This window comes from Triplophysa dalaica, chromosome 4 (assembly GCF_015846415.1).
Source record: "Triplophysa dalaica isolate WHDGS20190420 chromosome 4, ASM1584641v1, whole genome shotgun sequence".
Lineage (NCBI taxonomy): Eukaryota > Metazoa > Chordata > Actinopteri > Cypriniformes > Nemacheilidae > Triplophysa > Triplophysa dalaica.
Window position 1 is genome coordinate 25,437,389 of NC_079545.1, and position 26,192 is coordinate 25,463,580.

At 37.2% G+C, this 26,192-nt stretch overlaps 2 protein-coding genes across 2 annotated transcripts; one reads left to right on the top strand and one right to left on the bottom strand.

Moving 5' to 3' along the window:
- The first annotated feature begins 143 nt into the window (after positions 1-143).
- Positions 144-18,998, top strand: cds1 (CDP-diacylglycerol synthase (phosphatidate cytidylyltransferase) 1). Its single transcript, XM_056744916.1, has 13 exons — positions 144-769; positions 8,198-8,346; positions 9,825-9,921; positions 10,529-10,626; positions 10,957-11,093; positions 12,037-12,095; positions 13,109-13,191; positions 13,347-13,434; positions 13,574-13,642; positions 13,735-13,887; positions 14,052-14,171; positions 15,659-15,762; positions 16,422-18,998. Exons 1-13 carry the CDS (start codon positions 491-493, stop codon positions 16,555-16,557), a joined length of 1,572 nt encoding a protein of 523 aa, XP_056600894.1. The 5' UTR covers positions 144-490; the 3' UTR covers positions 16,558-18,998.
- Positions 18,999-19,057: 59 nt separating this feature from the next.
- On the bottom strand, positions 19,058-25,193 carry tmem175 (transmembrane protein 175). Its single transcript, XM_056744917.1, has 10 exons — positions 24,521-25,193; positions 24,156-24,194; positions 23,678-23,775; positions 23,430-23,481; positions 23,299-23,334; positions 23,067-23,150; positions 22,780-22,944; positions 22,604-22,685; positions 21,526-21,658; positions 19,058-20,709 (listed from the first exon to the last, which is right to left on the bottom strand). The coding sequence occupies exons 1-10, from the start codon at positions 24,719-24,721 to the stop codon at positions 20,034-20,036; spliced, it is 1,566 nt and encodes a 521-aa protein (XP_056600895.1). The 5' UTR covers positions 24,722-25,193; the 3' UTR covers positions 19,058-20,033.
- Between the last annotated feature and the right edge of the window lie 999 nt (positions 25,194-26,192).

Below are 26,192 nucleotides of genomic sequence, written 5' to 3' on the forward strand. Positions count from 1 at the left end.
AGACCCCCTTTTTATTTTCCTATTTGTAGGGGGCCCAGAAATTTTGGTTTCCACAGGGCCCAGAATTTCAGATGGCACCCCTTATCACAACTGAGTGTGCAGTTAACCCGGGTAAGACGACTAGGGGGCCTCGAGATGACGTGAGACAAAACTTAAAAAAAAAAACATTAAAACCAGCAACCCAACAACGTAGGTCTTTAAATATTGTTGTAAACAATGAAATCGAGTTTAAATTAGTATGTAAATCGCTCCATCGACGCAACCACAAACACGTCACAATTCACGGACAATTAAACTTCACTGTGCTCGTGCACGGTACAAATTGGGACTCGGAGGATGACGACAACGTTTACATTTACAAAAACGGCTGATAACAGTCACGCTTCGACTGGTGTGAATGAGCAGCTCCAGCCGCAGAGTGGAGCAGCGCGTCCTCGTGTTGACTTGGTGAGAGAGAGAGAGAGAGAGAGAGAGAGAGAGAGAGAGTTGTATGACCGAACGAACACAGCAGCGAGCGCAGATCTGCGGCCACAAACAAACGCGCGCCGCCCGTGTGTCTCTCTGTACCTGCCGCCGGAGATACTTATGGTCGCCGTTGGTTGAATTAACCGGATTAGCTACACTAACCCCGTGCTGGCTCTGCTCGTTTTTAACGCGGACCTCCGACGATATCTATGTATTATTTAGACTGAATCGAGCCAAAATGACGGAGCTAAGAAGGCGAGGTGGAGGAGGAGATCCCGACAGCACAGAAAACATCAGCGACAAGGTAATTTATACTATAAACGGCATATTTGACGTTGCTCGCGAGGCTGTGTTTATAGTAACGTCATTCATCGCCTGCGAATGACCTTTCTAGCTAAGCAGCTAACGAGCAACCAGTCAGACCACTTCAATCCGAGTAGATGTTTTGCAAACACTGTTCTCGCGGGTCGATTTTAGGATTAATTGGGGTTTTCATTGCTTTAAATGGCTGTTTCGAGGCTTTGTTAGTCTTTAATGTAGTGCGCGTTGTTGTCTGTCATGAAGTTGTCGCGAGTCGGTGGAGAATCCAGTGAGCTGACTAGATAGACAGCGTTTTTGTAGATCATGTACGTTTTTAAAACGTTTTTACAGGTTCATGTATTTTTAAGTAAGTACAGACAGCAGGCTTTCTGAGCCGGTACCTGTCACGAGGAACGTTTCGTTTTATTTTGTATATTAATGTTCAGATGTTGTGTCCAAATGTAGTTTGGTTGGTATATAACGTGACCTACTGTCCGGGCATTTGTAGTTCTAGCATTTATTGACTAGCATACTGGACACATACTTGCATTTCAGAAGGAACTTGATGATATGTGACCCTGGATCAAGGGGAACATTTTAGGTTAAAGCCAAAAATACATTAAATTGGTCAAAATGATTGATTTTTTTTCTATGCCAAAAATCAGTAGGATATTAAAGATCAGGTTCCTCGAAGATATTTTGTAAATTTCCTGCACAAATACATTATTTTTGTGAGTGGATGGCCATTAACAGTGCCGCTTATTAACAACTTCAAAGGCCATTTTCTCAATATTTTGATTCTTTTGCACCCTCGGATTCAAGATATTTAAACAGTTCTACGGCAGATATTATCATATCCTAACAACCTATATATCGATAGGACGCTTAATTGTTTAGCTTTCAAATTATGTCAAAATATTGATTTCAAAACATTTACCCATAAGTCTGGTTTTGTTGTCCATGGTCACATATGCGTAAAGCTGTAGTTACACAGTAATAAACGAATGACTAACTATTTGAGTTAGAATATCAATTCAAGAGTTAACTTGAGAGCGATGTTTGGACATTTTATTACAGGAAGGAAAGTTCTGGGTTGACTTTGTGTCAGTGTAATATTATTGTTCTTATCAGTTAAGAAATGATTGAATAACACGCAACATGCATTAGTCAGATGAACTTGTGAAATCTGTTCAAAGTCACTGTTTTGCTATCTAATCGATTCCCATGGTTTCATGAATAGCTTAGACACATGTCATTATCTTTCACGATATACCTTTAAATGGTCTTTTTACAAGCTTTGTTGCAGAAATGTAATGTCATATCGACTGTACGCACATTGTTGTATTAGCTCTTAAATTGCGATGTTTTATGTAGTATACAGTACATAGAAGACATTTGATGGCCTTGTGAACAAACGGTCTTTAGTCTGACTTTGTTTGGCTGAGATCCCATAACATGTGAGATGGGTCAACAAATCACTTGGTCACAGTAGCCATCCTGGAAATGGATTTGTTGAATATATAGTCACATGACAATTAAAGTTAAAAAAATGTATGGAGAGAAATATGTTGTGGATTGACATTATAAGCTCTGAAACAATAATAAAGTCTCCAAGAAATCACACTTTACCTCTATGAGAATATTTGAGTTGTATCTTGTTTGGTATGTGAGCATGAGGGGACCAGCATATGTCTATATACACATTATGTGGCTGCTGGTCAAAATGAGAAAGTCAACATCCTTTGGTCCCCAACCCAAGAATTTACATTACCAAGTCAAATACGTGATGTAATATGCAGAACACTTGCTTTGTATACTATATAGGGCTGTCAAACAATTAATCTTGATTAATCGCATCAAGAATAAAAGTTTGTGTTTACATAATATATGTCTGTGCTGTGCGTATTCATTTCGTATGTATAATCACAAAAACCTACATGTATATTTAAAGGTGTATTTATTTATTTATAACAATAATTGAAATCACATATAAACATTTATAAAAAATATATATATATATATTTTGTCCTTAAAAATGTATTTAGGTGTTTATAAATACGAATTAATATGCATAGTACACAGACATATATTAAGTAAACACAAACTTTAATTATTGATGCGATTAATCATGATTAATCGTTTGACAGCACTAATACTATGTCAACAAATTTATATAAAAAAACAATTATATTTAGTTGTGAGTATTTAGAGTAATTTGATTAGTCACACTTTATTTTATGGTCCAATTCTAGCTTATTACAAACCATTAACTACGACTTTTAAAATAAACTCCTCAATTGGTGCTTATTAATAGTTAGAATAGTTGTTAGGTTTAGGTATTGGGTAGGATTAGGGATGTAGAATATGGTCATACAGAATATGTGTTTAATAAATACTAAACAGCCAATATTCTAATGATATGCATGCTAATAAGCAACTGGTTAAGAGTGATATTTTGTGTTACAATTTGATTGAATTAAAATAAAATATAGCAAATGTTATCAGTTTTTAGATGTTAACTCAGCATATTAAATGGTGATTATGCAGGAATACTATTGAAATACTTGCAGCTGGTTTGGGATCATTTCTTATGGTAATGAATACTGTAATGCAGCTTTACAGTGTAAGTCAATGAAACACAGTGGTACCGAAGGAACATGCAGGCATAAGCGGTTATGTTGTTTTCATAAAGAGCACTGATCTTATAAGACTAACACCCTGGCTGTCCGTTCACAGCCCCTTTAGCCAGTCCTCTCAAGATCAGTCTCTCCATCTCTTATGGCAATAATCAGTATGTACAGCTCGGTGCTTTCCTTTATTTCATCTCCTTTTCTGCCATAGAGACTGATGGTACACGGCTCAGAATCATAATTTTCAGTTAATATCTTATTTGCTTTTTCTTCTAGTGACGAAAACACGACTAGCTTTCTTCTCTTTTGGCTTTACAACAGATAGTACTGTATAGTGCTCAGCCAAATTTGCAGCAACCCTCATGGTTCAAAAGACCGTCCTAACCTTAGTGTAGGCCTGTCCTTTAGCACGATCTCGGTGATAGATTCTCTCTAACTTTCTTCCTGTGGTCATGGCCTACTTCTGCAATTCCCCACAGCAAGCTGGTTACTCAGCACCCTGTTGTAATCACACAGTTCTCTGAAGACCTAGTAGTGTAGACATGATCATATTCCTTATACACTGTTAGCAGTTTGCAGTTAACTTCAGTTATAGATATTTTACATTTGTTTAGATGGTAGTAATAACCAATAATAAATAATCGGCCATATCGGTATCGGCCGATGAATGGTCATTTTTAATGTAATCGGTATATCGATGATAAAATGTATGCCGATATATTGAAGCCGATAAATCATAAATGATTTCCTTTGGTTAAACTTCTTCATCTGCACGCTGCTCGCAGTTAAAAAACAGTACAGTACTGTCTTTGTTTCGTGATCATTCACTTATTGCTGATGTAGGTACAGTAGTGGATACGGTATTAATGAATGTGAATTATAGGAACAAAAGCATATTGTTTGAATCAGACTGCAGTCTCAATGCTTTCTGTCTTGAGACATTTTAGACACGAGGCTATTGAAAACATTTTCTGGAAGAACATATATAATTTGTTTATTAAATATACCAGAAAAGTTTGAAGGTTAAAGAATCGTTAAATAGTGTAAAGTAGGCTTGGTAAATGATTTTCTGGGGAAAAAAGAGAACTAATGGTAACTTTGTTTTCCGCAGTGCATGTTTTCAAATAAAAGCAATTGTTTATATTTAGATACTGTATATATCAGCCAATATATCGGTTATTGGCTTCCGATGTTTAAGAAATATCGGTTATCGTTATCGGACAAAATGTACATATCGGTGCATCCCTAAGTCATTGTATCTACCATCAAGGCTTAGCTGGTTGACCAAGTGCTGTTTTTGCCATTTGTGCATTGCTAGCCATTTTAAATGATATTTTGGGTCTGTCCCCCAAAAAACATTCTTGTGCAAACATCTTATACCTATGGTTATGTTTAGCACACATAACTGGTGTAAAAAATGTACTGACCCCTGCTACCAATCAAAACGCAGATACGTTTAAATGTCATGTACCTATATGAACTTTTTACACACTCCCTTACCAACCAGAAAATTTTGCTTTTAAAGGGTTAGTTCACCCAAAAATGAAAATTCGGTCATCATACTCACCCTCTTGCCATTTCCAACATGTATGACTTTCTTACTTCTGCAGAACACGTGATAATATTTGGAAAAATATTGGTAACCGAATATCGACATTACTGATTCACTTGTGTCATACTATTGTATGGAAACAAAACCAATGGAAGTCAATGGATTGTTTGATCACCAGAATATCTTCTTTTGTGTTCTGCAGAAGAAAGAAAGTCATAAAGGTTTGAAACGACAAGAAGGTGAAACGATGACTGAATTTTCAGTTTTGGGTTAACTATCCCTTTAAGTTTTGCCTTACTATTGTTTCCCATAAAACAACTGTTTTTGACAGTTACAGCACTCAACGCTGTGTTTGAAATGTTGCTTCTATCGCTCTCCTCCCATTGCTTTTCACTACAGCAGTGAGTGCTCATTTCAGTATTTGCTGCAACAGTATGAATTCCTGATGAGCCCATATTCTTCCACCCCTGTAAAGCATTTAAAGTGAGGGTAAAAAACCAAGACAAGCTGTCATTCATTCCATGAAAAAAGCCTGCCATGGACTCACGGTCTCATTTCTGTACTAAGACCTTATTATAAGACTATCTCTTGGGGATTCACTAAGCTACTGTACTTTCATGATTCCTAAAGTGATGATTTGACAAAGTATTTTGACACTTCCACAGTTCATTGGTCATATGATCTCTGTCCGTTCCGCACATTCGGTTACAGGCACACGCTGTGTCAGTAGAAACTAAATGAGAGATGTGGTGACAATTCCGTCCGTTTGTGTTGTGGTGTGTGTAACACAGACCGGTAGTTGGTCAGTGTGTTAACTGCAACATAATTCAATTTAATTTAATTGTGAAAATAACAGTTTGATCTGTGCTGAATTGCGCATTATTAAAAATGGCTTGACTAGCTAGGAGGCCTAAAGATGTTTTGTATCTTCAGAGCATATGTGGAATATTCCTTTCATTAAGACAAAATAAAAAGACAAAGATGCAAAAGATTCAGTGTTTGTGAAAGATGCAGTGCGCAGAGACCGAGTCATGAAAACTCTTTTCTGCACGAACAAAGTATCATTTAATTGTTATAGGGATTATATTTTCACTGCAAATTATGCAACATGTTGTTTCATGAGAGTTAAGAGTGTATTTGTCTATGTTATAGTTGATTTATAAAATGCTTATATAACAGTAGATTGTTTTAATGGCTCTTAGACTGATAGTTCACTCAAAAATAACATTTCTTTCATCATTTAAAATGTGAAAGTAAGCGATGACAGAATTTTCATTTTTGTCAGAACTATCACTTTCAGAGCTATACAGTCTCCAAACACTGTGGATTGCCGTGCAAACGGTGTAAATGAAATATCAGTGCACATTCATAAACACAGTTTATTTGTGTATTACAGAGCGCCATTCAGTAAAACCCTCCATCTAATAATAGAGCCGCTCATCTGTAGAGTTAGAAAACTCTCTCCTCGTCTATCTTTTGTACTGCTAGAACAGCGAGAGATAATGTTTCAGTTTACTGCTCATTGCCTTTGGCTTTCTTTTCAAACTCCCACTTTAATTTTTCCAATGGACTAAATCAATTTGACTACATTGATGAAGCTAATAGTTGAGAGGAGCAAATTTCAGACCTGCAAATTGTCACGAATGTGTCCTGGGGGCCGCAGTGTCCCCTCATTAAAAAGTTAGCAGAAGGTTTCTTTTACAGGCTTTAATCTGAGTCTTGTTTCAGACATGAGTGATCCCTCTACACACCTTGCTCACAATTGTCTCCTCAGCACAGCTATTTAGAGTAATGGTCCAGAAGCTTTCGTCCATTTAGTAATTTTAGAAATCAGGCTGGTTTGTTGTTTTCACATTTGGTGTTTGTTTAGGCTTCAGCACTAATTGAAAGAAATATCACTCAAAAGACATGGTAAAGACACAAAAACTAGCAGTCAACACATGGATAGTTTTGCAAGACTCATTGTCACTGATATGGCCCAAGAACGGCCCACTTAAGGAATGTCTGACCAACGTGTAAAGCATCTAACTAAGCTTCAATTTTTGTGTGAGTATTAAAGGTCTCAAGACGATGAGAAAATGTCACTAAACGATGACAGAATTTTTATTTGGGGTGAACTATCCCTTAAACATGTATACATATTGACCTATTATCAAAGTGAAACTTGTTTTCCTGTCAAATGCTGGAAACTATAGCAGAGAAAACGGCTTCCACCTGAGGCTGTTACTGTAGAGAAAATAGACAGCTTTCTGCACCTCGGTGTTGTTTATCAATCTAAAATCCAATTCAGCTTTTTTATGAGCCGTGGTGGTTGACCACCTCTGGGTTTAAATCCACATTACAGATTTATTGCAGATTAATGAGACAATTACACTTCAAGCTTTCCAGGATGTGGCTTGATGCCCCAACCACATGCTAGAGGCTTTCAAATAAGCATTGACCTAGACTTGTTGGTCAAAACATTTCCCTATGATGATGTTTAGGTATTTAGCAAGCCATAGTCTGACTGTACGCTTTTATAACATTATCCTCGCACTTGAGCAGTTCTTGCTATAAGTCATTAGCTTTCCACAATGGTTTATTCTGTTCTTTTGCTGATGGTTATGGTCGGCTGCCCATGACAGCAGGAGAAACAGGTTTGAACTTCGACCTACTGTAAGCAGTGACGCACATGCTCGGGTGCCACACCCTCCAGCCAGATTGATTTTCCTCCAAATCATTTGTCTAGATTTTGCCTAAATTATTCGAACTAATACTCAGTCCACCGTCACTGTCTATTGCTTTGACTGGTAAATCTACGATTTCCATGAAGAGATAACCACTGACATTTTGCTTTCAGTCTCTGTATAGTACAATTTTCAATTTAGCATTCTGTGCTCAAGCCAAAATGCAGTTTTATTATGTGCCTTAAAGGAAATATTTAAAAAAAGAAAACAATACTGTGCAATGGTTGCACTCTTCCATGCATTTTTCCAAGCATGAGTGTTTCTGTAGCTCAACTGGTAGAGCATTGCATGTGCAGTGCAAAGTTCACAGGTTTGATTTCCATGGAGCACACGTATGACAAGACATGCATATCTTAAATGCACTTTGAATAGCGTTATTAATGTCATTCACATTACTTCAACTCAATATTTACAGTAGACAATTGTCTGATGTGTGTTTGCTTTGTAAAGTGTGTATATCTGGAGTGAGCGCATTCATTATGTAGTTTGCGTCTAATGCCATATATGTGTGTGTGTCTCTGCAGGAGGCAGATGGTGATGACAAGCTTGGTTTTCCCGGTGAAGCAGAAGGAGACACAGAGGGCGACTCCAAAGCGGACACACCAGACGTACCACCTTCCATAGATAACACTCCACAGTGTTTGAACAAAGCCTTGGAGGGCTTGTCATTGAGGTGCTCGCAAACAACTTCCTAAACAATCTACAGAATAAAGGCTTTATATATGTCGATATGTAGGCCCAAGTTTAAAGCAGGCGAGAAACATTAAAGAGCTGAAGTCACATATAACACAGTTCTTAACTGGCTTAACCTGTTTTACTTCTGAAAGACGCACTTTTCACAATACTTTCTTGTTATATTGCTAACCACAAAGGGGAAGGTTTAATAAATCAGTGCCTTGTGAAAATTGATCACACATAACTTAACAGAAAGTATCGCTAACCTACACAGTTTGATTCTGATCAATAGGAGAGACTCTAGTGATATTTGATATGCAGATGAGGTTAGACAGGGCGGTCGGCCCCACCGGAGAACAAAGTTTTCTATCAGGAGCCCAAATCCTTGTCAGTTTTACGGTGCTGTTCAGATTTTCCTTCATTTACATTTTCAAATCATTGACCAGCACAAACAACTCTTCAAACTGCACATAACCACCCATCTTGTGCTGTATAACAAATACAATCGTTTAGAAAACTGGCTGCATTGACCTAACCACAATAATGAGTAACCATCCATGGTCTGTGGTTATGCTTTGTGATAAATGCGTATATGGTTATATATTAAATAACTGGTACATCGACATAAAAGCTAGTACAAAGTACTGTATTTTAATAGTTTGATAGAAATGGGTTGCACTTGAAAGTGAAGATTTTGATCAGTCTATTATCAGAAAGGCATTTCAGGTAAGTGAGCAGCTGCATATGCTTAAAAGGTTAAAAAGCAATTCATGTCTTATGTAAACTAGTAACTAACTTTATATGACATGGCAATGATTCAGCTGAAGTATGAAAGTTACCTCCAGTGGTCATTTTTACCCAGGAAAGACCCTGTCTGTTTATGTGATGCTCTGCAGTCTTCAAAAGCCCGCAGAGGTGCACTGTTTCAGCACGGGCAACATGCCTGAATGCCAAATACCGGCGCCTAGCTGACCACTTTTTGATGATGCTGCACTTTTTCTTCTCTCTCCCTCATGGCTTTTCCTCCATTGACAAATTCCCCCCTTCCTTTCTGTTCGGCTGCATTGTGTGACTTGTAACACCTGCTCTGTTCCTGCCTAGCAAATGGTTTATGACAATCGGGAAAGAGAAAGAAAAATTCATATATGTGACTAATGGAGCATCATTTATCACATTTATTCTACTGTTAGTGTAAATCTGCCCCATTGATCAAAACGTCAGATAGGCGGCCTTCAAAACAAAGCGAAGATTGTTCACTCTGCATGTGTGCCGTTTAATTCAGATGAACACTTCAGCAGTGTGTAAACTAGATGGTGAACAAAACAAACCCTATCATCTGTACTGTCAGCAGTCGCAATTATAAACAACTATAAAAAATTAACTATTTGTCCATGAATATGCAAATGCATGTAAATGAAAATACAAAGTATATTTTCGTGAGATTCTGCATTCAAATGACTATGTTGTTCTCTACAGATGGAGGAACTGGTGGGTAAGAGGCATATTGTCATTGACAATGATCATTGGCTTCTTCCTCATCATCTATTTGGGACCCATCATGCTCATTTTAGTGGTAAGTATGAATACAAACAGTAGATGTCACACAAACACATTTAATATGGTTAACACACTGACCGCAGGCTAGACAGCATTTAGGGTTCCTTAACCGGATTAACAAAACCTGTCCTCCTGAATTACATTCATCCCATTTGTAACCTCACCTGACTATGCAAAATTAATTGTCTAAAAACACAAAGTGCTGCGTCCTAACCAGACACGACGCAATACAGTGAAAAATGATACGTGGTACCATGTAAATATGAGTTTGTGTCCAGCGTTTACCAGATGCAATAGTGTCAATTGACCTAATTTCAATTTCTGATGGATTACACGGGGTAGCCCCGCCCACTATGAAATCTCATTGGCCCAAAATTCTGTTCCACATAACTATACATTAAGAGACTATATTGTATAGATACATTATATATACTTGTATACATAACATTATAAAGTATATAGATTGTAAAAATGTAAAAAAATTATACTCATACGTTATTTTATACTATATTTTATGATAGGTAATAGTTTAGTGCGGGCAAATTGGTTAACACAGATGACATGGTTAATACAAACCATTATTATTTAATTTCTAACTTGCATATTATTGTTTTTTTTCATAGGTCATGAGTGTTCAAATCAAGTGTTTTCAAGAAATCATAACCATTGGTTATAGAGTTTACCATTCCTATGAACTGCCGTGGTTTCGGACTCTTAGCTGGTAAGTAATGAATAGTTTAAAGCTTATCTTTCACCAAGTATCTCTCTATTTCTCTATCTCTGCCTCTTTCCCGCCCTCCCCTTCTCTCTAGTTTGTGTACTTTACATTCAATTACTACCACAAACACACACCCACTCTCTCACGTTTTACAGTCAACTTTTGCCATAGATAAAGTAGTGATTAACTGGACTTGAACAAAGTGCACTTCCATGTTGGAACCTAGGAAAAAGTAAATACTAAGACTGCCAAGCTAACATAGTAAAACCCTACAGATATCCCACAGTCTTTCACTTAAATGTTGACATAAATCTTTGCTGTTCTGTATTTCAGGTACTTCTTGATTTGTGTGAACTACTTCTTTTACGGCGAGACGGTTGCAGATTATTTTGCTCTCGTCCATAGGGAGGAACCTTTGCAGTTCCTCGTGCGTTATCATCGCTTTATTTCTTTTGCTCTATATTTGGCAGGTGAGTGTAAAACCTTTCAAGGGGACTGCAGACCATCAGATGTTTATGACTGTAGGCCACAATCCACAATTAGCTTTCTCGTATAGTTTAACACAGCGCAGTTCAAGCTTTGGTTGGTCACACATATGACACACTTGTGTAAACATGTTGTATTATCCCTGTGATGATTGCCTGTTCAGACATGATTCAGCTGGAGAAAAATTAGTTCCCTCGCTGGAGGATTAAAGAGAGACTAATGAACAATAAGAATGATTTGCTGTCATGTAATCTGCAACATGTAGGTGAAACTTGTGCTGATTAAATTCTATTATAAAATCAAATAATCTATACTTTTTCCAAAGTTAATCTTTGCCCAAATTGCCAAGATTATGAATCTTGAATAATGAGGGATAAAGGAGATGTTTTTTTTGATGGCTATACTTTCACAATGTAGCAAAGCACTGAATACCCTAATGCCAGAATTAAATAAATCCTTAATAAATATAAAATATTAATAAAACAAAATATTTTACCAGCTGAGGGACAAGACAAATATTTTGCGGCACTTATAGTAGAAATGAATGTAGATATAAATGCATTGTGTGTTCACACATACAGGATCAGAAGTGTATGTGTTATGGCCATAGTTGTACAGCATGCAGGTAGATCTTCCGTCACTGCAGTCGATAGACATTTACTGTCACTCCACCAGATTGTAATGCCTGTAATGTCTCTTATGATGTAATATTGTGGTAGAGTATCCACTTTTTATTTTAGTGAGAGCCTAAAGTATCATTTCTCATCTAGTGTTTGTTCTTTTGTATTAAAAAACTGCCATAATGCTGTTGTAATGCCTACAGTAATAAATGTACAATTATTTTATCTCTGATGTTCGTGAAATTTCGTGAATAAACAGTGATCTTATATTTCATACAACTAACTGCATGTTATTTGCTTTTTCCAGGTTTCTGCATGTTTGTGCTGAGTTTAGTGAAGAAACAATACCGCCTGCAGTTTTATATGGTGTGTATCAGTACTTCATGTGCCAGCTTTAACTAAACTGTTCCTTTCATTCACAGTCATCATCAGAAGATTTTTATGTTTCTGACTCATGTAGATTTCATACAGATTTATAAAATCGACAGCTGTTTTCATCTCGCCTCTTTGATTGTATTTCTGTGAAGTTAAATGATAAATGAAACGACAAGATTGTTGCATGTCATACAGTTTATTTACAGTATTTTTTGCTTGCAAGTTTTTACAGGCTCATAATTTGTACAGCTGATAAAAACATCCCAAGGCCAGATTCACATTTCATGTCTTTTCCGCGTGCATATTCGTTATTGTAAATGTAGATTGGCGACAGGCGCTCGCGAATAGGGGAGGACACACTGGCGACCCGGTTTTAGACGCGAAATGTGAATCGGGCCTAACAACTGTTTTATTTACAGAACTGAAACCTTAAACATACACTTTGCTTATGAAGCATAACAAGCTTTGTTTTTTCATCAGGAGATGTAAAGCTAGTTTTGATATCCATTTCCGCCTACTTATTAACTAGAAATGGCTTAATGGGTTAATGATGAGCTGTTGAGCAAATGAACTAATAACATGCACAAACTTTAAATGATTTCAAGTCAACTCTTCATGAGCAGTTGTTATTTTTTTTGTGTGGTCACACCCATTCCAGAAAAAGTTTCCATACAGGACTGCTCAACAGCAAAATATTTTAAGAATCTTGCTGTACCCGTCTAGTTTGCTTAAACATTTTAAGGCATTTTCTTGTCTTAGTATAATCTTTAACATTTCTCTCCCACGGCAAGACCAGTAATTGCATCACACAATACAATTCTGTGTAAATGTTGAGTTACAGATTTCTGTGGTGCTGCCTCACCGCACAGTATTGCTTAGCACTGTGATTGTGTGTTTTAACTCACTATACATTATCAGCCGTTCACACCGTGATTGTTTGCGTGTGTCTGCGTGTGGGTGGCCATTGTGCGTGCGTGTTGGTTTGTTTGTGCTTGCCATTCCAGTTTGCTTGGACCCATGTGACCTTGTTGATTGTGGTGACTCAGTCACATCTGGTCATTCAGAACCTGTTTGAGGGAATGATCTGGTAAGCCCACCTGACCTGATAGACCTGTCTAAATGTTTCACATCACTACTTGACAACTGCATTGTTTGTGTTTGAAGATGTTCCACTTGATAGCAGTTTCTTGTATCCTACAGTTGTACGGTTTTAATAATACATCTCTATAATTGTATTTTTAGGTTCATACTTCCAATCTCTACTGTGATCTGTAATGACATCATGGCCTACCTGTTTGGCTTCTTTTTCGGAAGAACCCCACTGATAAAGGTGAAGCTGTTTTGTGTGTTAAAAGTCTCATGTATTCATGCTCTCATTCCTTGGTTTTATGAACTTTTCATAATTATAACCAGGGAAATTGCAACAAATCACTTTATATTCATACTTAATCCTTTATGTCCCCTCTCAGCTCTCCCCTAAGAAGACGTGGGAAGGCTTCATTGGAGGATTCTTTGCAACGGTGGTCTTCAGCTTCTTGGTGAGTAAATCATTAGACTTTTGAGATAGTATTAATGTGAACCATTGACAACCACGTTGTTAAATACTGACAGAAAGCTCCTTTGATTTCAGTTTGCGTACCTGCTGTCCCAGTACCAGTACTTTGTATGTCCGGTGGAATACAACAGCGAGACGAATCGTTTTACTGTGGAGTGTGACCCCTCAAATCTGTTTGTGATGCAGGAATACACGCTGCCTACTGCGGTGCAGAATGCAATAAGATGGGTGAGTATAGAAGAAGCCAAATCCTTGTGTTTAAATCTCGGAGTAATATTGTCTGATTTTGAGTCTCGAAGCGAAGCTGCATTCTGGATAATTTGCAATGATGACTCATTTTTTTGTTTGTGCGTTGGCTTGGAAATGATGTCTGTATGTTTATTTGTTCGCAGAAAACCGTCAACCTCTACCCATTTCAGATCCATAGTATTGCACTCTCTTCGTTCGCCTCTCTGATCGGACCATTCGGTGGATTCTTTGCCAGCGGCTTCAAACGTGCTTTTAAAATCAAAGTCAGTCACCATTGAGAAGATGTCATTTTATACACTTTTTAAATGTACAGTCATGTTTAAAAAAAAACATATACTTATAATTCTTCGGTTTTATTGTCACAGTTTGAGACAGAACCCAGATGCAGGCAGTGAAGGGTTAACAAAAACTTTATTTAATTAATCAACAAAAACCCACAATGGGGAAGACACAACGAACGAAACAAGAATCAAATCAAAACTTCCACGAGGGGAAAAAAGCAAAAACAAGGTCCAGAATAACTATAAAATGATAAATCTAAGACACGATACAATCACGGGAACCAGGTAATCCACGCATCAGTCAAAGGGAGAGCAGACACATGTTTTAAAGAATAATGCACCGACGAGGCACAAAGAGAACTGAGACAATATATAGTGAAAACATAACCAGGGAAATTGGACAGGGATGAACAGCTGACGAGGACTAAAAGATGAAACACCGGAGAGAGAGCAAGGCATCACAAAACCAAAACAATGCCATGACCTTTTTCTCCACACATGGGTTTGTCATGATCCTGCCACAAGACTCGAAAATCATGAGATGGCAGGACCATGACATTTAATTTAAATATAAATTTACATTTGTGTGCGGGAGGCAGACACACCCTGTCAATTTAAATCTAGATTAAAGATGCAACTCTTATAATCAAATAATCTAAGAAATTATTAGCCGGCATTATTTAGATCGGAACCAGGAAAACTTCCCATAGAATCGATGCACTTCTTGTTAGCATCTGTTGAGCTCATTGGGAATATGTGTAGAGGTAAAGTTGACTGGACTCAAATGAATCAAACCCAAAATATTATTCAAGCACAGCAACCCAAAGTTTAAAAAGAAACTCCTCATGAAATGAATGTGCAGGACAATAGACAGGGTATCTGGAGGTTTATTTATTAACTCATTCGCCTCCAGCCTTTTAAAAAAAAGTTGCTAGTCTACGCCAGTGTTTTTTAACATTTTCACCCAAATTTAATGGCTCATAGTACATTTTCTGTCAAGAATATATGCACAAACAATATGTCAAATGAAAGAACAGAGTCTCAGCTTTTAAACAAAAGAAACCGTATTCTTCTATCTTCCTTTGTTCGTTTTTTATCACTCCGTAGTTTTGTTCAAAAATTCATCATTTTGATTAAACAGCTGAGATAATAAAAGTTTTTTGTCACAGATTCCGCCCAGATTACACTCAGAACAATCATTAAAAACCGCTAAAACATATACATTCTAGGTTCTGGGATTCTGTACTTTTTCCCAAAGCTGTGTAATAGCGCCACCTGCTGTAAAACAGTACAAACACTGATTGCCGTAATAACTCGTCTTTGGCATTGAAGCGATGAAAAATCATCTGGTCCTTCTCTTGTGAAAACAAGGCCAAACTCTTTTTCAATTAACTTCATTTCTTTATACACGCTCTGCTTGCTAGCTGTGACCGAATACACTTGTGAGTTTGTTCTGTTGTATTCTATAGGACTTTGCTGACACCATCCCTGGTCATGGAGGGATCATGGATCGCTTTGACTGTCAGTACCTGATGGCTACATTTGTTCATGTTTACATAGCAAGTTTTATCAGGTGAGGAATCGGCTTATATCACCTCATCTTTTTTTCATTTGGGCCATTCCAGCGTTATGGATGTGACATTTTCAGTTAAAACTTTAAATATACCAATATAGTAAACAATCTGTTTGCATAGTATTAAACCCCTGATTGCAGAGTTCAGAAATCAGAGAAATATCAGTCCATGCATGTGTTTTCTATTTTAAAAGAGGTAAAAATGTTAATGTGTTATGCATGTGACAAAAAACATTTTCTTTTAAGAAAATTAAAATGCACAAACCAAAAGTAAAAATACCCATAAATCACTTCAAATAGTTAGTATATTTGCCCATTTATGAGGAGTATGAACCATTATGGATGTGACAATTCACTTACCTGACTTTGGAAAACTTCACGAGAGACTTCTTATGGGTATGACTGTAAAACTACCAAATATCGACACCTACCTATCAGTATGAAACATCAAGGTGAAGATTTGCATGGAATTGCCCATTTGCTTTTACGTATATATATATATATATTTGAATGGTTTTAAAACATTACCACATTATTTGGTATATTTCTATACATTTTTTAAGCTCCATGTCTCCCTGAGATGAGTGCTTCTGTGTTTGGTTTCCCTGGACTCCCAGACGTGCACACAGGAAGTTTAACACCGTTTCTCTCTTCCCTAGGGGACCGAATCCCAGTAAGGTCTTACAGCAGCTGCTGGTCCTGCAGCCGGAGCAGCAACTCAGCATCTTCAACACACTGCGTAATCACCTGCGGGAACAGGGTGTGCTGCCCCCTGCTGTGGCGGAGGCGCAATGACAAAAAACCCACTGCACACAAAACCAGCTTATGTCTTGTTGACTGTGATCACACAGGCACACTCCCATCTAACTGTAAGCCAGCGGCTGACGCTTCCATAGAAACATCTGAGAGTGACGTGTGCTGAAAATCTTACTCTCACTTTCAACCCATGAAATATTCAGAGAATGGAAATGGCCACAGGAGGGAGACTTTTTTTGGAAAATCAGAGTTCTTCCAAACAACAAACATGCAAAACAAAAGAACGATTTTCATGGTAAGTGAATGTATAGCACTTTACAGCGGGGTGACATTGTTGCACTGATTCTGAGAGTGATTCTGTCCTTCCGTACGAGTGCTTTGTGACTGCAATAACTCATGGTGGTGACTTTGGAGATTCATAATTGTCATGGTTAAATAAGCTTGATTTATAACACGGTCCTAAACTCAAACCATTACAAAACAAGTTCGAATACAGAAGCATGTTTTAAGTCCTACTGTTACTGCTTAAAATAGCCATGTCCTTCTTTCCCTTCCACAATGAATGGGTTTGTGTGAGCGTCTTGTGTGTACATATCTCATGTGTATTATTGTACACAGATAAGATATATTAGATCATATATATATATATATATATAGATTATATGTTAATTGAAAAATATATGACTTGGCACACTATACAATAGAACGTTATGAAATTATATGCAAAAAGACCTAGACCTGTCTTATTTTCCTCGATCTAGCACGATTAAACCTCTGTAGAGGTGGAGAATGACTTGAGTGGGAAAGATGATCTGTGAATCTGCTGTGTTTACTCTACTCGATCATTCATTTTAGTTGCACTGTATCCAGAAGGGTCAACAGACTCTTTACTCTTTTGCTTTTAATATCATCAAATATTGGTGCTTCAAGTATACGTGATATTTTAAAAGATTGAAACATGAGTAGTGAATCGTTTTAGAAATAGACACTTATGTAAATATATGTATTGCATTGTCCTCCCTGCTATATTGTTTTTACCAAATGGATTACCAAATAATATGTACCAAAGCTTTTGCTGAAAAACAGTGAATCACATGAATCTAAACGTCGTCAAATGGTGCAACCTAACTTGAAGAACAATAAAATCCAACGGAGTTGAAACATTTAGGAAATTATGTTTCTATAAGGCACTACATATGTGACCCTGGATCACAAAACAAGTCTTAAGTAGCACGAGAACATTTTAGTTAAACCAAAAACACATTGTACGGGTCAAAATGATCTACTTTACTTTTATGCCAAAAATCATTAGGATGTTAATTAAAGATCATGTTGCATTAAGATATTTTGTAAATTCCCTACATTAAATATATAAAAACTTTATTTTTTGTGAGTGGATGGCCTGCCAGTGCCCCTGATTAACAACTTCAAAGGCAATTTTCTCAGATATTGTCCTGATCTAACAACTCATACATCAATATAAATCTTAATAATTCATCTTTCAGATTATGTAAAAATCTCAATTCCGAAAAATTGACACATAAGACTGCTTTAGTTTTCCAGGGTCACATATCATCTTTACTCTTTGCCAAGCTTCTCGTGCAATAACTTGTGAATGGATGTGTAATTTCTGTGACTGTTGCCCCAATTACACATCGGCAGACCCACACAGAATCTACAGATGAAAATCTATGCACCCGTTGATATTCACCACCCGTTGAGTGGTATAAAAGTATACAGAAAGTCAAATTCTGTACATGGCACTTACACCTTGCATGTTTAAGATTTTGGTTACTACTTTCAGCTACCCACATAGCCAGCTCAGCCCAGATATTAAATCCATTCAACACAGAAAAGAAAAATGTCAGTAGATTCCGTGTGGGACCGCACATTGAGGACTCAGTTTGGGACCAGTTGTGTTTATTTTTAAAGCTAAATTTCTGTGACTATGTGAGCCGTCTTTATTAATTCCTCAGTAAGTTTACATATTATTTTCCTGCACAAATGCTACCCTATAGACTACATACTGTACCTGTGGGTTTGGCTCGAGCAGCTTTAGACATGATGCATCCATGTGAGAATGTAGTTTGTGTAATAATTTAAACCCTATCAGACCAAAAAGAGCATGCACCTCCTCTGTCAGGTGTCTAGAGTTGTTTTGTGGGGTTTTTTTGAAAGCTGCTGTATGATTTAAGTTATATGTTACCCGATGTATAATGTTGTGCAAGCTTCTACTGTTACAATGTTTAACAGCAAATGGGTTTAACAGTTTAATTTAATCATCGCAGTTTGTTTTACATTGTTTTGAAAAAATTTAGATCCTTTATTTATGTGTCTGTGTTTGATTTTCACAATTGTTTTCTAATTTAAATGGGTAGGTTTTTAGATGTGAACAGAATAACATTATTGGCAGTGGTGGGAAAATAAAGCTAGGTCATTTATTATTATCACTTGGTGAATAAACTCTTTACTTTAACCCATTCTTAAGCCGGTCACATTATTTTCAGGGTTACATCAAAGTACATCTGCGAGCCGCGTGAGAGTTTATTCTCTTTTATTTTCCATTTAAACAAACAGAGATGACGTCATTTTCTTTACAAAATGACCAAAGCACATTGGAGGAACTATTAGTGTGAAGAGAGCAGAAACAGCTTTTTGGACAAGTGTGTTTTAAAGTGGCACATTGACAGTTAGTATGGCTACAACATTCAGATGAAACACAAACAATCACACAACATAACAGACAGAACTCAATTACAAAACACATCTTACAATGGCTTACGCATTTTGATGTTCAAAGTCGAATTGTTACTCATGTTAAGTGCAACAAATACTTTATTAAGGTGCATTGGTGGTTTATTTACTTAAAATCAACCACAGATATTTTTTGACTAAATTAAAACGTAGGTTATTTATGTATTTCATTACCTGAAGCGTTATTTTGGAACTCAATGCATGTGTATGACCATTTTCTGCCACCAGAACCTACTAATGCACGAATCACTGCTTCTATAGATTCTCAGCCATAAACTATGTATATGTAGTCAAATTTTTGTTACATAAGGTTTAAAGCTCAACATTAAAAAAAAAAAAAAAAGATAACGATAAAAATAGTACAAACATAACTGATCATGTGAACTATGAACTAAATTAAACTTACATATGAACATTAAAAATGATATACAAGAAAATTAAATCTGTGCATGTAACAAACCTTTCAGCATGCTAGTAAAACAAAATGAGGCTATAAATAAACTGTCTTTATGAATGTTTTGTGTATATCTGTAAGATAAAAAAAGGATTTCTCTTCTACACTCCAGATGACCACTGTCCTGAGATCAGTAAAGACCCTGTAGCTCTCACACATCATTATCCGTTCCATAGTCCATTATAGAAAGTGACTAGATCAGTTTGCATGACACAACAACCCTAAACAGTACAAAAGTGTCAGTTATAGTTTGAGTTGCGAGCCTAACCTTAAAATGATCAGAAAAGTGGACGGATCCAAGACCCTTCTATCCTAGGTTCCTATTGTCATTAATTGGAAGCTGTAGATCATCTCCCTCTACTGGAATTCTGTCCACATCTGGTCTTGCGGGACAGAAGAGCCACCTCAGCAGCACCAGAGCCGCGCGCACCAGCAGCCTCAGTAACAGAAAGGCGAACGGCACGCCTATCTCCATCATGTGAAAGATCGGGGCGCTGAATCGACTAAGAACGCAAGTGGAGAAAAACGACCCGAGTGCCACACAGGGGTAGAGAGAGAGCTTGGCCAGCATGAAAGCGTGCTCTCGCCCGCCGTACCGCACGTACGGGTGCAAAGTCTCGCGCTCGTTGAAGAGCGCCACTATCCATATGGCCAGCTGGAAAAGGCCTGCAAAGAAGATGATGACGCAGCTGATCTGCACCGCCTCCAGCTCGTTGCGTGAACCTCTTGGAAACTCGTTGGTCAGTTGGTATACAAGCGGAAGGCCGCCCACAAAGGCCAGGGAGAATGTGTTGAAAAGACCCATGAGGCGCGTGGCCTTCGTCACATGCAGGAACAGAGAGTGGTGAGTAAACCAAAGAAGTCCGACAGTGGCGAAGGAACCAAAGTAGGCCAGGTACTCTGGACCGTAATTCAGAAGTGCACTGAGCAGACTGCCGTTAAACTCCTTCTTCACAACAAACGGATCAGGCACGTTGTCTTCACTGTATATAGAAGACAGAAAAGGTTACGTCAAGTTCTGTTAACTTTCTAATAATGATAAGGTAGGGCCATCGAACGATTCATCGTGACTAATCGCATCCATATACATTTATGCATTTGGCAGATGCTTTTATCTAAAGCGACTTACATTGCATTATACTATACATTTGTTTCTGTGTATGCATCCAGAATTAAAGTTTATGTTTACATATTATATGTCTGTCTCCTGTGCATATTCATTTTGTATTTATATATATATATATATATATATATATTTAAGAAAAATAAAACAATGTGTAAACATGCATTTATTTATAATTATTACCAATCATTTAATTTGTATATGAATGTATGGTTACACTTTTTTTCAGTGCCTGTGTTACAGTAATTAAACATTTAAGTACTGAGCAATAATAATTAACTACATGTACTTACTATGGGCTTAGTTACATATAAGTATGCATAATTTATGGGAAATACATATAGCACGCCTAACAAGGGCAACGTAAAATAAAGTTTTACCAAATGTAAATATTTCCTAAATATGTACACATATATGTGTTTATAAACCAAAAAATGAATGTGCACGGTACACATACATATATTATGTAAACACACATTTCTGGATGCGATTAATCGCGATTAATTGATTGACAGCCCTAATTTAAAGATATAATTTAATTGCTGTACGAACATTGATTTACCCACTAACAAAAGCTTGTGATTTAACTAACAAAAGAAAAACATCAAAATAATACAGCCAAAATACGCCTGGTATGCTCTAGTTTAATATACGGTGAAATCTTGCGTGTACAAACCAAATGTCTAAGATGAGCAACGTGGCAACAATAGCATAAACTCCATCACTGAACGCCTCCACACGCTCTTTACTCAAGGGTTCACTGGGAAGGTAGTTGTAGAAAAGCACAGGATCTGTATCTTCCACCTGACCTGAATTTATAGAACAGAATTATTTGTCAGATAACAATTGTTTATACATTACATTTACATTTATGCATTTGGCAGATTTACATTGTATTATACTCTAGATTTGCAAATGCAATCCCCTGCGAACGAACCTATGACCTTGGCGTTGCTAGCGCCATTCTCTAACCACTGAGCTACAGGAAAGCGTTTCCATACCATTATAGGGCTGTGCAATGAATTGCTAATAATTGCATTCGACAAGTTTGGCTTCCAACAATTACAAAAACAAAATAATCCAACCGAAACCATTGTGGTGCAGAATTCTATTTTGCAATAATCTACAGCTGTGCGGTTGTTTTTTACATTAATTTTTTTTCATCATTTGCATTCAAGTTATTTATTTTTAAAAGGATAGTTCACCCAAAAACATTCCGTCATGAATTACTCACTTTCTAGTTGTTCCAAACCTGTATAGATTTATTTTGTAGATTGAACACAGAGAAAGATACGCAGACGAATGCTTGTAACCAAATTTGACTAAACCATTGACTACCATTGTAGGAAAAATGACAAGGGTGGTCAAAAGTGAACCTAACCTACATTCTTCAAAATATCTTCTTTTGTGTTTAACAGAACAAATATAATAATAAAAGTAATTTTTCCTACTATGGTAGTCAATGTAGTCCAGGAACTCTTTCGTTACTGTGTTGGCATTCTTCTAAATATCTTTTTAATATCTCTGAATATTTCATCAGAACAAATAAATGTATACAGATTGAAGGTGGGTAAATGATGACAGAATTAAAATTTATGGGTGAACCATGTTTTAAAAGTTATGGAGTAATAATGTTAAATAATCATTAACTTAATACTGGGCAAAATAATGGTGATTATGATTTTTGTCAGCCCATCTACCGTTGTTTATATTAGTTTTTTAAACACGGGAGAATTTGAATGTTTTGTTCTCACCACCAACGACTTTATTCCAGATCCACTTGAAAGACAGAGATATGTAGGGCAGGAATATAACAATCGCCAAAAGGACATATGACTATGGGGGACAAAGAAATGCACACATTTTGAAGTTTCAGCATGCATTGTGTATAGTATCGAATGTAACATTTAAATACTTCAAATTTGCCTACCAGTTGGAAAAAGATGAATGAAAAGATGATAGCAAAGAGGCACATGATGGGAACCTTCATGATGACTTTGAGAATGTGGTGCTTGTAATGTGCTGGATTCACTGACATCTGGATGTGGTCATTCAGAAGGAAGGGATGGCTAAATCCATACAAGACAATCAAAGCCTGGTGGCACAAAGTAAACACACGACCAAAGTTGACGCTTTGTGATATCTTGCTTTAATGTAAATGAATTTGCTCTGGTAATGGTTTTAATGGTTGAATGTTCCACGTAATGGTTTCCTCACCTGAATTAAGCCAATCACAATGACACAAGCACAAAAGAATGTAAGGCCCAGAACACTGCCAGGAAATGCCGCCATAAGGGAGAACTATAAATAACAAATACATTTAATAAATGACACAAAATATTGCATTATTTTATATTTAAACTATTTGATGAACGTATTAAAAACGGTGTAACAATAGCAAACTGTGCAACATCAGTGCATGCTTTGTCACATGAATAAAATGACTCACTGTGTACGGCAGGAAGGTTATGAGCATCATACAAGCCTGAAATAGAATAAAAAGGAAAAGTTGAAAGTCTCTACACACTTCACCTTCTAAAGATCGATTGTGTCTGATCTCAGCTTTTTCGGTGCTCTCACCAGGTTAAGAAGAGCAAGAGTGTCATCGATGCGCTCGATGACCTGAAACAACCTAATAAAACATGTCAATTAAATCTCTTACTGACTGGAGGTAATATAAGGATGAAAGTACAATGAATGGAATAGGTACAATGAAAATGGTAAAAAGCGCTATATAAATAAATTTGAGTTAAGGGAGTGGATGAAGGGAACAGTTAATGTAATGTTAATATTTGAATTCTGCTGTGATAATGTTTACATGGTCTCACCTGACATGTGCAGCCCAAGCAACGGTTACAATCAAGAAGGTCATCAAGTAGACAGAAATCTTAGTAGTGAGCAAAGACTGAATACTCTCTTTCAGTTCCTGTATATATGGACGGATTATATCACAATGTATAACGTGCATAAAGTAAAGCATAACGTGCTTCATTTCAAATGCAGCCATTTAAAAGATTAGGGTCACTTTTTCTTTCAAAATATTATTTATAACACTAACGTTAATGTAAACATGGGAATTAGGATATAAACCCAAAAAACTTCCATTGAAAACATTTGATCAACCCGCTTCTTGAGGTACTGTAACCCTGGGGGGTTTCAACAGTATTGAGAGGCACTTGTTGGCTGCATTCCTTCATTAATCAGGCAAATTATTTATTCATCATTCGCTTTCTAAGAAACATTTACAGCAAGTGACCATAAACTCTTGAAAGGTGCCGTCAATTTAGATGAAATAACTTCTTTCACCTCATTTTCCTGAAATTTTGTGTGTGCAACAGGTAAAATCTGTGAAAATAAATGCATAACAGATTTAGTTGCCTTTTCAAATGCATGCATTATAGTTTGGTTTTATAGAATTGAAAGTAACTGAAAGAACGTGACATCATTTACATTTATGCATTTGGGAGACGCTTTATCCAAAGCGACCTACATTGCTTTATCCTATACATTTTACATAGGGATCGAACCCATAACCTTGCGTCGTTAACGCAATGCTCTTACCACTGAGCTACAGGAAAGATCGTATCATGTCATATGTGCTTGATTGTGCATTTAATGCTATCTGACAAGTGAGCTTTATTTAAAGGTTGAACGCGAGCGCTGCTCCTCACCATTACAGTAGCGATGATGGATATGAGCGCGTCACTGTACGCGAGCAGGCGGTGTGATGACTGCGTGCTGTTGTGATCGTCTTTCTCCAACGACGTCACGCTCTCCAGAAACGAATGCGAGTGACTTCTCGCCGTTGCTCTTTTCTCCATTTCCTCGTCATCGTGATGCTCGATTATTTCGTTTTCTTCGTTGTCTGCCATGACAGCGGCGGTAATCGGCGTCAGTTGAACGGCGCACGCATGGACGCGGTTTGCAAACACTGATGACGCATCGTCAGCTGACCGGAATTCCGAGTCCCCACACGTGCACGCGCATGACGACGCTCGCTTGGTTTCAAAGACTGGACCACTAATACAGGGATACAAGACGATTCGCTTAACTCATTTCGGTTAGCCTTTGTATGTTTTGTATGTACTAAAATGTGTGTTTCATGTGTAGATGGTCTGCGAAATGGTAGAACATGTAAGGGATATAAAAAGAGTTGAATTGAACTTTCGCTTTTCTAACGCTAGGTGGCACTGTTGCTCTAGTGATTGTAAATGTGATGGATCGCGACCCGTTTCCTTTTTTGTCATGTCACAGAAACACAAAATATGACACGTTTAGTTTATTTGTGTTATGTAAGAAAAAATATATCTAAATACCGACTCCAAGCTGAAGTATGATCATTTTACAGAAGGTTCTTTGTCCATGGTGTTGTCGTGTACTGCTACCTAAAAAGTTGTTATAATAAAAGTGATGATGATTTGAAAACCACTGAGCTAGTCACAATGGAGTTCAAGTGTCATATACTATTACTGTAGCTATTTCCCAACATGGGAGGATAAGATAGGTTTGTCTTGCTTGTGAGTGTCTAAACACCGGCTCGATGCCGTCACTGTTTTCTACAGAAAACCATTGTTTGCACATTATATATATATTAGCTTATATGATTATACTGTAAATATTGAAATAGAAAATTGCATGAAGACTTTGCATACACTCCGAAAGTGTACAAACATTAAAAACTTTGGTATTGAAGGAAGAGGGTTTGCCTATTGTCCAACAATGACTGCTCCGAAAAGGTTCAATTGATCAAATCCTTGGTTTAGATCCAGTTCAGCAGTTTTCACAGTTGGTCACATTAGATCTCACTCTAACAGGATTATATTTTCAACCATCAGGCAGAAACAGAGATGTAGGGGAAGAGCAGTGATGATAGAATAAAATGAGTAGAGTTTATTGAATAATAGTAGTTGCATCCTTAATCCTCAATTTTGATTTATTCATTCAACAGGTATTATAATAAGGGCTTTCAAAAGATCAATCGCAGCCAGAATAAAAAATTGCGTTCACATAATATTTGTCTGTGCACTGTGTCTATTACTTTTGATTTTATGAACATATCTCTCGGGGCTCTCTTGCATTCACCGTGAGACACGTGCATTTCAGCCTGTTAATTCGCTCACTAAATTCCCCTTATATGTATTCAGCTATAATGCATGTCTTAAAGCAGAGCACTCTGGTTAACACCTCAGTAATGTTTTACACACACAGCTGTCACAATCCTCCCTTATTCAGGTTTTCTAGTCTTTGGTCAGGATCGTGGCAGTACCCTGCGTGTTTAGTGTGGAGAGAGTCATGGCACTGTTTGTTTTAGCCTGGCTCGTGCTCTCTTCAGTCTCGTCGTTG